At 38.8% G+C, this 13,883-nt stretch overlaps 1 protein-coding gene across 3 annotated transcripts in view; it reads right to left on the bottom strand.

The window, feature by feature from the left end:
* Window positions 1-13,883, bottom strand: part of LOC150086917 (VWFA and cache domain-containing protein 1) — a 464,860-nt gene that overhangs the window by 403,514 nt on the left and 47,463 nt on the right. For all 3 annotated transcript variants that reach the window (XM_090372820.1, XM_090372822.1, XM_090372821.1), the window contains exon 3: window positions 5,123-5,271. In XM_090372820.1, the coding sequence (XP_090228946.1) occupies window positions 5,123-5,271 (149 nt within the window). The remainder of the gene's footprint in view (window positions 1-5,122; window positions 5,272-13,883) is intronic.

Genomic DNA, 13,883 nt, shown 5'->3' with positions numbered 1-13,883 from the left:
GCAAAAGTTCGATAGATCATCAATAGGACACCATGGGCCTTCCTTGCAACCTGTTTACAATGCTCAGAGAATTTCATGTCTGACCGTATCGTAACACCCAAGTCCCTTTCCTCCAGTACTGGGTTTAGTTGAACTCCACCAAGTGAATAAGTTTTTTTGGGATTACTGTTTCCCAGGTGTAATACCTTACACTTTGTTGGATTAAAGCACAGCTGCCATTTTTCTGACCATTCTTGAAGTCTATCTAGGTCTCTCTGAAGAAGCTCAGCTTGACAGTGATCATTAACTACTTTACCAATTTTAACATCATCTGCAAATTTAGACATCACGCCCTCTATCCCTTCATCAATGTCGTTTACGAAAATTAAAAGCAACAGTGGTCCTAATACTGATCCTTGGAGAACCCCACTTCTTACATCAACCCAATCTGAGGAATAGCCATTTATCACAACCCTCAACCCTCTGCCTCCTGCCCTGAAGCCATCCTTCTATCCATCTAAGGGTTTTCCCAGTGATTCCAACCTGTTCCAGCTTATAAAGCAACCGCTCATGTGGGACTGAGTCAAAAGCTTTGCTGAAATCTAAATAAACAATGTCGAAATTATTCCCTAAATCCAGCTCGTGAGTGACCCTTTCGAAATAGCGAACCAGATTTGTTAAACATGATTTTCCCTTTACAAAACCATGCTGAGTATCCTTGAGAATTTCAATTCAATCCAAATGATCCTGAATTCCACCCTTGATCATTGCCTCCATGATTTTCCCTACTACTGAAGTCAGACTGACAGGTCGATAATTTCCAACTTCACTTTTAGAGCCACCCTTATGTATGGGAGATACATTTGCACTTTTCCAACCCAAGGGAATCTCCCCAGAGTCTAGTGATGCTCGCATAATTAGCCTCAATGGTTCAATGCACTCGCTTGCCGCCTCTCTTAAGATTATAGGGTATATTCCATCAACTCCAGGAGCCTTACTGGTCTGTAGGCTCGAAAGTTTTTTCATTAAATAATCTTGCGAAATTTCAATATCATTAATTACATATTTTTTAACTTCGCTCCCACATTTCATTTGAGTCCCTGAAAAAAACGAGTGCTTGCCCTCGAAAATAATGTATCTGGGAGCTCGTCAGGGACTCAAAACTCCAGCAATCTACCAAGTGATGCACACCCGATTCGAGCCTCAAAACAGAAAAACCAAGTGCAAACTACTCTGGTTAAAAAGGACATTGTTTTATTAGGAGACTCCATTGTCAGGGAAACGGGGAATATTTTTTGTAATAAAGATAGGTGGAGCAGAACCAGGGTATGTCTGCCGGGAGCAACTATTGATGATGTCACCAACAGATTGTCAGATTTTAAAGGGGGTAAAGAAAATATTATTATTCATGTGGGGACTAATGATATTAAACGTACACGATCTGACGATTTGTTGGAAAAATACAGGACCATGCTGAGGAAATGTCGCGAGCTAGGCCATAACGTCTATGTGTCTGCAATTCTGCCCAGACACGATAGGAGGGATTATATGTTAAGAGCCTTGTGGATTAACTCAAGACTTGAAGGAATCTGCAAGGCTTTAGGGGGTAAATTTCTATCAGCATGGCCCACACTTGTAGATAGAAGGAATTTGTTTTGTAGAGACGGGATACACTTAAACAAAGGTGGTGCAAATGTTTTTGCCAGTATTATTGAGGATACCTTAAAGGTTCGGGGAAACTGCTAGTTAGGGGGGATGTGGTTAATACTGACATGCGTTTATCTGATAATATTGGTCAATGTAACTCTTGCACATACCTTAAGAGTTCTTATCTGTTACCCCAACTGGACGTATTATCTAGATGTTCTGGGGGCAAAGACGTTTCACGTGAGCAGGTAGGTAATATCAGGGAAGAGAACCTAAAAAACTTCAAGGGTCGTGTTAGGGTTGTTAAATATACAAGAACAGTAAATCTTAATTGTTTATACAGTAACGTTAGAAGTGTAGTCAATAAAATGAGCGAATTCGAACTGCTGGTTAAAACAAGTAACGCGGACATAATAGGGCTTACAGAGACGTGGTGCCAACCGGATATTGGGGATGATGAGTTTCAGTACGGCTTGTATAATGTATTTAGGAAGGAAAGAGTAGATAGAAGCTGTGATGGGGTAATGCTTCTTATCAGAAGCAGCCTGAGTGCGACGATAGCTTTCCCGGATTCAGACATTTCACATGCTAGTATAGAGTCTGTATGGTGTGAGATAGTTGGAAACAAAGGTATAATGCGAGTAGGAGTAATCTACAGACCAGGTGATTGTGAAGATTATGACAAAAGCCTCTACATGCAAATGGAATGGGCAAGTAAGCGTCAATGCCTTATTATGGGTGATTTCAATTTGCCTCTAATTTATTGAAGTAAATGGGAAGGAAACTCGACATGGGGAACAAAATTTTTAAATCAACTAGATGACTGTTATTTGTATCAACATGTCAGGGAAAGTACTAGAGAAAAGAATATCCTAGACCTCATCATCACACATGAATCAGATGACATAACAGGGCTGACAGTAGAGGAACCAGTAGCAGGAAGTGATCACGGAGTTCTACGGTGGATGATGACGAGAGAGATAGCAGAAGTAAAAGGCAAAGGAATGGGTTTTAATTTCAGAAAAGGAAATTACGATGCCTTAAGGTACTACATGGCCTCTATTAACTGGGTAGATATCGCGATGAGAATGAATGCAATTGAACTGTGGTTCGCTTTTAAAACATTAATCACAGATGCCTTGAATGCGTATATACCATTAAAAAAATACTGCACGAGAAGGGTTCCAAGTTGGATGAATAGTGAAGTTGCCACATTACTTGAGCAGAAAAAGGTGGCATGGAAAGGTTACAGAGCAATAAAAAGTACTGAAGCCTATAACAGCTACAAGGTGATGTGTAATAGAGCCACAGAAAAGGTTCGACAGGCAAAGGCAGTTTATGAGAAATCACTAGCAAACAGAGCAAAGAGGGGGATAAAGAATTCTTCACATATATAAATGCCAAGAAGAGCAGGACAAACCAGATCGGACCTTTACGTAAGGGAAAGGGGATAGTAATAAATACACCAGCTGCCGTTGCAGATGAACTCAACAGTTATTTTGCATTGATATCTGCAGTTTATCTTTACCTTATATAAGGTAAAGATAAACTGCAGCTATTATCAACGCACTGCGGGATGGAAGCCTCCTGAGCAATTCATGTTGAGGGAAAATGGACCATAATCTGCCACATGGGTCCAGTGCAAGTTGGCAGATCAACCGTATTTAGCAGTCGGGGGCTTGAACCCCGGTCTACTCAAGGAGCGTGTGCTACTGCACTTCCACTCCTGACCACTTGGCTACGGAAATCTTTATATAATATAATATTAATATGAGCAAAAGGGCTGAATTTGAACTACAATGTCATTAAAGTTTCAAAAATGCATTGCGGCAGGTAAATTTTTTGTTAAGATGACTATGGAAGAAATGGCTCAATCATATATTTTGGGAAAGATAGCTTAAAGCATCCCTCCTCCTATCTACTTGAAAAATTTCAAGACACTGGTAGACTTAAGCTTACTGGTGTGTGTGTGTGTGTGTGTGTGTGTGTGTGTGTGTGTGTGTGTGTGTGTGTGTGTGTGTGTGTGTGTGTGTGTGTGTGTGTGTGTGTGTGTGTGGTTCAAAACTCAAAGAATATTTTCAGGGTGCATTACTTATCTTGCATTTAAATCTGACCTCAGCTTCTAAAATGTTATCAGCAATCCGGTATTGACAGAATTAAGCAGTTATATTGTTAAGCAAGTATCCAGCATTCTGATTAATTTTTAACTTTAGATATAAAAGGTTGTTTTGTTACAATGTATTCTATATTTAAAATTTTTCTTGTAAACCCCCCTTCTAGTGTGTATATAATTTTAATATTAATATCAGTGAAGATTTGTTGTTATGTAGATTAACATAGTCAATTTAAGCCCAAATTTGAAGACATAAATATACTAATGTCAGTAATAGTTATTATGCTGCTTACATTATCTGCTACAAATACAGAATGCAACAGATAAGGATGAAGTAACAGACTTTACAAACATGATGCATGTATGCTTAATAGATTTTGTATTGGTATTAGTACTAAAATGGCATAATGAAGCAAGGAAGCAAACTTATTCTGCACCTAAAAATTTCATTATTCTAACAGTGAAAAAGTACCTATCCAACTCACTGAATTCTGCCAAACTCTCCACTTCACTCACCAAAAAAAAAAAACTTATCTAGTGAACTTCGTAAGATCTAGTCCACTGTTCCCTAAGATTTTGTAGTTTTGTTCTCTGCCTCTTGTCTCACTCACCAGTGAGAGCATTCCTACTTCATTCATTTTACTAATCCTCTTCAGGGCCTTACACCCATTTATCAAATCTCTACCCCACCCAAGGTGTCTAATTGCTAAGCTCTGCAGATCACCTCTTCTAAACTATTCCTCATAAGGATAATGATTTTAACTGCTCTTCTTTTTACCTTCTCCAGAAGTTTTGTATCTTTCTTTATATGCAGCCTCTAGATCTGGATACAGTATTCCAAGTGTGGTTGCATAAGAGTGGGGCATCTCTGTAGCCAGGTGGGCAGGAGCAGCAGTGCGTAGCACAGGCTTCTTGATTAGACCGGGGTTCGAGCCCGTGACCACCAAATACGGAGGATGCGGAAAGGTCAGGGAATGACCACCGCATATCCCCGGGGCAATATGGCCTTAGTTGCTAATGCTCCTAAAAACCAAATAACAACAACAATAGCAGCAGCATAAGAGTGGTCTAAGCACTGATCCCTAAGATACTTCACTCACTATTCCAGTCCACCCTGAAGAACACCCATTTATGACAACTATCTGTCTCCTGTCCTTCAACCAACACTAAATCCACTGACAGATCTTCCCTGTTACGCTAACCTGCTCTAACTTAGTCAAAGTTAATTTGTTACTACACTATTAATTTATTAATTTTATTGTGTATCTTCAACATAATAAAGTATATTTAAAATAAATAAATAAATAAATCACAGTATATTTAAAATAAATAAATTTCAAGCCAGATAACAACTACGTTATAATTGTCAACATGACAAATTACCTTAAACTACTTGTAGGAATTTGACAACAGAGATTCAGTCCAGACACTGGAAACACCAGGTGATGACCAAACAGACTCTCAACTGCATGTTTATTTCTCTCGAGGACAGCTAAGTATTTCTTCATCTTTTTGAGTAGTTTTTCTGTAATCTATGAATTTTAAAAATTGCTATTAGAATTCCAAATGTCATATTATATTTTTATAATTGAAACAAGCTGTAAAGCACAAAAACAAATTTGCAACCAAAACCTTTCAGATATTATGCTGGACTCCATATAGTGTGTGTGTGTGGGGGGGGGGGGGTGTCTTATTCTTCTTTGAGACTGATACCAATAGTGAATTTCTGAAAATCAGGGAGATCTTATATGTAAAGAAACTACCTGCTCTGCCATCAATTGTTCACTTTTGCTGTGCATTGAAAATAAATGTTTAAAAGCTGAATAAGCCAATGCCACTTAAAAGCAGCTTAAATCTCAATGTTTAAAACATTTTATTATCACTGTAATCTTCTATCAAGGAAATAAACATGCCATTTCCTTGTACCTTTCAATGATCAATTTTGTATTTGCAGATGATAGTGAGTAACAATATTAAATTGAAACACTGAGATCTAAACTGTTTGTAAGTAGTTTTTAAGTTATTCAGTTTCATTAAAAAATTTATTTTCAATTAATGGAAAGTGTGAATCATTGATAAATGCATTAACCAGCATTATGAGTTATAAAGACTATACTATTACCTTCTCTTATTCTTCAAATATGTTTACACTTGGGGGTAAATAGCATTTTTTTAAAATTCTTTGGACACTTCACTTGGAAACCAACTGGTAGACAAACACATGCATTTCTGTTTTTGTGTCAACTGTAATGAAATGTCTTGGAATTATTAAACGAAATCATCTCGCAGTGCCATTCACGATTACTCTCATGTGCTTCATAGAATGCTAAAGGCATTCCTATGAAGTGCTACATATTGTCAACAGTGATACAGAAGATCCAAAGTTTATATTGTAGTTTTAAATGTTTTTCACCAACCTTATGTAGAAATAAAACACAAAGAAAACGAAAACTGGAATCTTGATAACTATGTATTTATAATAAGTTATATTTGTCTGTATTTACAATAAATTATATTTAACTTTACAACTAAAATATATGAAATATACATATAAAATATACATTAAAATATACTGGGTTAAGAACAATAAAATACATTAAAATATACTAAATTAAAATCGATAAAACCAAAGCTTTCGAAGGCTCCTGCCTTCTTCTTCAGCGGTATTTTCTTTGTTCTGCGGTGCGTCTTTAAATACCAGCAGGTTCACGGTACTCATCACGTGTTTCATTCCCACGTGTTCCGTTCTCTTGTGTTACGGAATCGGAAGTGGCTCGAGAGTGGGTCATGTGGAACCGTTCATCCCTTCTGAGGATAGTAGCCTCAAAGAGGGGATGGATCCGCATTCATCTATCTCTATTAATGTTCACTGTGGAACAGATCCGCAAACTCTCAAAGCCACTTCCGGTCCCAGAACTTATTCGCCCGATCGGTGATGATAGCCTCGTCCGGGGAGATGTGGTGCTGCTTCTCCCAAAAAATGGAGGAGCTCGAGGCTAGAATATTTAATGTTAGTGTTCTCCCTATGCGCCCCTGGAAAAGATATGTAGATGATACGTTTTCAATTATTCGAAAGGGGAGTGAAGATCAGGTGTTGAATATTTTAAATGGCTTCTCCCCATTCATACAATTTACCTCGGAGGCAGAAGAAGGAGGAGTTTTGCCGTTCCTAGATGTGTTGGTCTGTAGGGAAGACCAACAACTAAAGACTAAGGTCTATAGGAAATCGATGTGTAAAGGTCAATATTCGCACTACAATTCAGCTCAGGCCAATCATCATAGGAACAGTGTGGTTAGAACATTAGTTGACAGGGCAAAATCACACTGTAGTACCTCCGAGGATAGGAAGATAGAGTATGAACGTGTCACGACGGATCTTACAAAATGTGGCTACCCCCAGAGGATTATAGAAAAATATATTAAAGGAAATCAGAGGAGAGGCGAATCTTTTACGCCAGTATCCACTGCATATATTCCCTACTATCCGGGTCTAACCGATCACATAACTAGAATACTAAGAAATTATCAGACGCGTTGTGTGCAGCTTCCGGGGCGGAGGCTGCACACAATCGTGTCACGAGTAAAGGACCCCATTCAAAAAGAGAATGCAAGTGGGGTCGCATACAGTATTAGATGCCCAGATTGTAGGGAGTGTTATGTAGGGGAAACAAAACGCCGTCTCAAAGACCGTCTGGGGGAGCACACTAAGGCAATAAGAAGTGCGGACTATGGTAAGTCCGCCGTGGCCGAGCATTTTTGGGAGAAGCAGCACCACATCTCCCCGGACGAGGCTATCATCACCGATCGGGCGAATAAGTTCTGGGACCAGAAGTGGCTTGAGAGTTTGCGGATCTGTTCCACAGTGAACATTAATAGAGATAGAGGAATGCGGATCCATCCCCTCTTTGAGGCTACTATCTTCAGAAGGGATGAACGGTTCCACATGACCCACTCTCGAGCCACTTCCGATTCCGTAACACAAGAGAACGGAACACGTGGAATGAAACACGTGATGAGTACCGTGAACCTGCTGGTATTTAAAGACGCACCGCAGAACAAAGAAAATACCGCTGAAGAAGAAGGCAGGAGCCTTCGAAAGCTTTGGTTTTATTGATTTTAATTTAATATATTTTAATGTATTTTATTGTTCTTAACCCAGTATATTTTAATGTATATTTTATATGTATATTTCATATATTTTAGTTGTAAAGTTAAATATAATTTATTGTAAATACAGACAAATATAACTTATTATAAATACATAGTTATCAAGATTCCAGTTTTCGTTTTCTTTGTGTTTTATTTCTACATAAGGTTGGTGAAAAACATTTAAAACTACAATATGAACATACCCAACCTCAGAGGCCTGTTTGAAGAATCCAAAGTTTATGTTACAGACATAACAGTAAACAACTGCAGAATTCATGCATGAATCAGATAAAATGCAGTAAAAGGTCTGTATTCACTATTTCCAGATTTGTGAAAACTCCCTTTTATACCAGTTTCATAATTGTGGAATCATGAATCTGATAAAAAAACAGCAACAGGTCTATACACAGTGAGGCAACTGGAAAATGGGACTGATGTTATGAGACGAATGCTGTGCTGCTATCTACTAGAAATAAACAGGAAATGAAAGTGATTGTTCTGTGAGCACCACAGTGAAGGTCAGTAGAAATTGCCACCATTTCAGAATGTAGAGAGACATGCTGAGCTACATGTCTCTCCTGTGTCTGTGTTGTGGAGGGACAATGAAACAAAGAGCAAACATCAAGCTTTGTGTTTGACTGGGCAAAAGTACAGTCAGTCCTCGTATAACACGTGTTTATATTACACGAATTCGATCATACACGATTTATAAATAGGGGAACGATATCTTATATAACACGAACCGAATTCGCTTATGCATGATTCGCCTTCGTGTTTACAAGAAATGGCAGTCGAATGCACAGTCACCCCAACCGAACGCAACACGATAGAATTAAGAGAAGATTCTGAAAATGTATTTATTTTTTATATCAGTGAAGGGGAAACACATTTCACCCTAATAACGTAAAAACCAACACAATTCCAGCTATCGGTATAATCGCAAATGCAATTAGATCGAGTTTACTACCAGTTTATAACAGATTCCACTAGCCGAAACGCAACTGGAAATTGTTTTTATTGTTTTATGGTAGTCACCCCTAGAAATGTGTTTTAGTAAAATGTGAGGTGTTAATAGTGTATCTCTGCCTTTACGGTGTTGTTTATTCAGTTGCTACACGCGTACAGCTTTGTTTATGTGTATCAAGCATGCCTCCTCATTTTGTAATTGTGCTTTATTCCCTAAAAATGAGTAAAATACTTAAAAGGAAGCGTCCTGGTGAAGACACTACAGATTCAGAGAGAAAAAGAAAAGCAATATCGATAAACAGAGGCGGACTGGATCTAATTCTTACCCGGGAAAATTTATAGTGGCCTCATACTAGTGTTTATGGCCAAAATCACACCGGCCTCCGGCCCACCGGGGTTTCCCCGGTCAGGCTTATGGCCAGTCCGCCTCTGTCGATAGAGAAAAAATATTAAATTGTGAAACGCTTTGAGCGAAATGAAAGACCATGTGATATTGCACGTGCTTTCAGACCTAAATGAGGCAACGCCGAGAATTACAAAGAATGCAGAGAAAATAAAAAATTTCATAGCAGGAACAGAACAACTCAGTGTAATTAAAATCCATTAGATTAAGACACAAAGAATTGGAAGAGATGGAACGGCTGTCATCTGTTTGGATAGAAAATCAAACAAAAAAGTTTGCTTACGATAGAAGCAAAAGCATTAGCAATATTTTATTACGTAATAGTCGTAATAAAATACGTAAGTATTTTATTCGTAAAAAATACTTACGTATTTTATATTATATTATAATAAAATAATAATAAAAAATATTATAAAAAATTATAATATTTTTTATTAGGTATTTTAATCATAATAAAATACGTAAGTATTTTATTACGATTATTTATTGTGTTTGGTAATGTTTTGGTAACAAATGTGTGTTCAATCTTGGGTGGCCGGCACCTAACCCTACTTTTCCCATAGGGCCTGTTGTTTATATTGCACGATTTTGCATTGCACGAGGGTTTCCGGGAACACAACTATCGTGCTATATGAGGACAGACTGTACCATGAAAACATTTCAAATGATGAAGCAAGTGTAGGAAGAGAATTGTCTGTCTCGTGCACGTGTGATGGAGTGGCATAAACATTTCACCCTTGAAAGAGAACCACTGGAAGGCAAGGAACACCTAGGCCTAGCAAAAATGGTTTGAATATTGATTGATAAGGTGTGGGAAATCATTACCAATGAGCAATGTGCAACACGGAATGATTTCAGATGATCTGTGCATTAATAAGGACAAATAATAACCCATGATTTGAAAAAAATGAAGATCTGTGCACAGTATGTTCCACATCCATTAAGCAGTCAATGACAGGCACAAGTTGAACACTGCACAGAACTTACTGAGACCACTGAAAGCAAACCCACCTGAATTTGATCGTTATGGGTGATGAGATGTGGTATTTTCAGTATGAACCTGCAATGAAGTGACAAAGTGCAGAGTGCACAAGAAATTGGCAAACACTCCAAAAGCCAAAAAACGTTCATCAAGAAAGGTCAAAAATAAAAAATTCTCATTACTTTCTACAATAGCAAACAATTCTGCACAAAGGGTTTGTGCTCAATAGCCAAAGTGTTACTGCTGCTTGCTATCTGGTTGCTTTGAAACATTTATTGCAGAGAATCCATCGTGTAGAGAGAAGATGGCAGTTAGTTCCTCTTGCACAGTAATGCACCAAGCCGCAAGGCTCTCATTGTTCGGGAGTTCAAGGCACCACCACCAAAAGGCTGTTTTCATTACATCGAAACCATTCAAAGAGATGTGATGAGAACGTTGAACAGTATGCAGGGTGATTCACTACCAGTGCGACAAACTTGCAGGAGGTGTAGGGGGCACGAAGATGAATCGGAATCACATAGCATTGCAGGGTCCGAAATGCCTTCGTCACGCGGGAGGTCGCGTGAACAAAGAAGCAAAGAAAAAGAACAGAAACTCGTTAGTGTAACAGAAATCATTTTAATGACAAGTTTTACATTGGCAAAAAGCCATGCTACAGAAGGTGTTCGAAAGTTCGACCAGAAGCAGTCACACAGGCTTCACAGCGTCGCCGCATGGAATCCCTAACGTTCTGGAAGATTCCTGGCGTGTCTCAAATCTCCCAGGCAGCTACAGAGATGCGAGCGACGAGGTCTTCAACTGAATCAACGGGGGGGGGGGGGGGGGGGTTTCATACACCAATGTCTTCATTTGACCCCAGCAGAAGTCCAGGCATGATAGCTCCGGCGATCTAGCAGGCCAATGAACCGGACCACCACGACCTATCCAATGCTGTCCAAATGTAATGTTTAGGTGTTGGCGGACGTCACTGGTGTAATGTGGGGGGAGCCCCTTCATGCTGGAACCACACTGAGAGGCGCAACGACTGAGGAACATGTGATTCGTCAATAAGTTCGGGCAGGACTTGCTGTAGAAAGATCAAGTATGCCCTACCGTCCAGACGAGGGGGCAGAAGGTATGGTCCAATGAGGTGGTCTCCAACAATGCCGGCCCAAAAATTGACAGAGAAACGGCGTTGAGTTGCACGTGTTCGCGTACCATGGGGGTTCTCCAAAGCCCACAAATGGGTGTTATGTTGATTGAAGGTTCCCTCTCTTGTGAAACTTGCCTCATCCGTGAACAATACGGACGCAGCAAATGCACTGTCTGCCGCACTCTGTTGAAGAAACCAAGTAGCAAAAGTCCTCCGGAGTGGATAATCCACAGGCTCCAATGACTGGATGTGTTGCAGATGGTATGAACTCATTTGGTTTGTTGACAGTAGCCTCCGTACAGTGGATTGGGAAATACCCAATCGTTGGCCTATCGCTCGAGTACTCGTACTCGGATTGCCTTCTGCAAGACGTAGGATATTCTCCTCATTGTCTGGCGTTCTCATCGTTCGCTCTCGATTCATGGTACCTCTCGTGAAACAACCAGTGTCACGTAACCTTCTGTGCACACGTGCGAAAATCGTATGAGGAGGAGCACGCCTGTGCGGGAAACGTTCCTATCCCGTTACAGTCCGCAGCTCCATACGCGAGGTGCATGTCGGCCAGTTCAATGTTTGAGTACTCGTCCATCCTACTGCCTCGAGAACTGGTTTGCAAATGCTGACTTCCAGCAGGATTGCTGTTCACGCGACCTCTCGTTCAACGTCTTCTACCGCATGATGAAGGCATTTCGGACCCTGCAATGCTATGTGATTCCAATTCGTCTTTGTGCCCCCTACACCTCCTGCAAGTTTGTCGCACTGGTAGTGAATCACCCTGTACATGTCATTATCCAGTCACTTTGTGATCACTGTATGCAGCGTGTGGATGTGGGAGGAAGTTACTTTGAATAAACTAAGGTTAGTTTATACATGGGATCATTTTTTTTTTTTTTTTTCCCTTTTTTAATAACATCAGTCTCATTTTGCCACATTGTGTATTCAAGATTTCCATATTTGTGAAAACTTCCTTTTATACTAGTTTCATAATTGTGGGGTTGGTTGGTTGACTGGTCACATTAATTGGCACAGAAAACTAACGAGAGCAAAAGCACTATAAGTTAGACCCCCTTTTTAAAGGGTATATAACACTGATTTTTTTTTTTTTTTTTGAGCATTTATGAAGCAATTGTTTATATTAAGTTAAAACTAAACACAATGTAATATGCTTGCTTTTTTTTTTTTTTTTGGCACCTTCAACATTTTAAAAAATGTTGAAGGTGCCAAAAAGTAAGAGAAAACTAAGTTTTTTTAGCTTAAACCAAATGAAAATTCTTAAAAATATTTTATTAAATTAAACTTAACCTATCTATAAGCAAGATAAATGTAGTACAGCTGGATCGTGCTGTAACATGCGACTTATGTTCCAAAAAATGGTACACAGCAGAAATATGCAATATAGCATACACTTTCTCATATAACAGTTAGAGACATGTTCCATAAAAGCTATCAATACTTACCCCAATTTCAAATTTTTTTTTATCAATATATATCATGCTACTTTAATAATAAAATTTATTAAAATAGAAATATACATAACTAATACTGTTTTGTTTTTCAAATGGAGGAAAGGGAGAGAAATCCTTTTGTACTGGCCAAACTTTAAAATGTCCATTTTTATTTCAATATTTAATGCTTCCTGTTTTTTCATTCAAAATGCTATATATAAATATATATATATATTTTTTTTTTGGGCTCATTTACATTACGGTTAATATGATTATGCATATATAATAATTATATATAAATTTTTGCATGCAAAATACATAACAAATCAAGACATGCAATAAGCACTGACAGACTAACTTAAATGATGCTAATGAGAGAGTGTATCATGACGCTGTATGGGCTTCATGCATGTAACTTCAAATGCACATTGCTGGCTGGTTGGTTTAATCTTTTATGATGTATTAGCAGCTTAGGCCATAATGTGCCAAGTTAAAATGAACACTGTAAGGTGAAACATTAGAGTGGGGTGTGCATGTAATTAACATAAGAATAATAATACTGTCAATAATGAAATTTACTGAAGCTTATGTTCTGCACTGTCTTATGGCACCACCATAGCCAAGAGGGCAGGAGCAGCAGTGCATAACACACGCTTCGCTTCATGGTCAGATCGGGGTTCGAGCCTGTGACCACAAAATACGGAGGATGCAGACAGGTCAGGGAATGACCACCACATATCCCCAGAGCAATATGGCCTTAGTTGCTAATGCTCCTAAAAATCAAATAACAACAATAACAACAGCATTGTTTTATGCCACACTACTAATCTCTCAATCTCTCTCTCTCCATTGTCTTATGCTACACTGCTAATCTCTCTCTCTCTCTCTCTCTCTCTCTCTCTCTCTCTCTCTCTCCCCCCCCCCCACCAGCCAAATTTCCAATTATATCCTTACCATTTAATTATCAAAAATCCACAATTATTTAAATTATACACCATAATTGCTTATTTGATTATGACCACATCGATTATGACACTCATGGCCTTGGGAAAGCTGTGTATAACATG

This window comes from Mastigoproctus giganteus, chromosome 4, assembly GCF_048544385.1.
Source record: "Mastigoproctus giganteus isolate SK-2022 chromosome 4, ASM4854438v1, whole genome shotgun sequence".
NCBI classification, from domain to species: domain Eukaryota; kingdom Metazoa; phylum Arthropoda; class Arachnida; order Uropygi; family Thelyphonidae; genus Mastigoproctus; species Mastigoproctus giganteus.
This window is presented reverse-complemented; position numbering and strand designations above follow the sequence as displayed.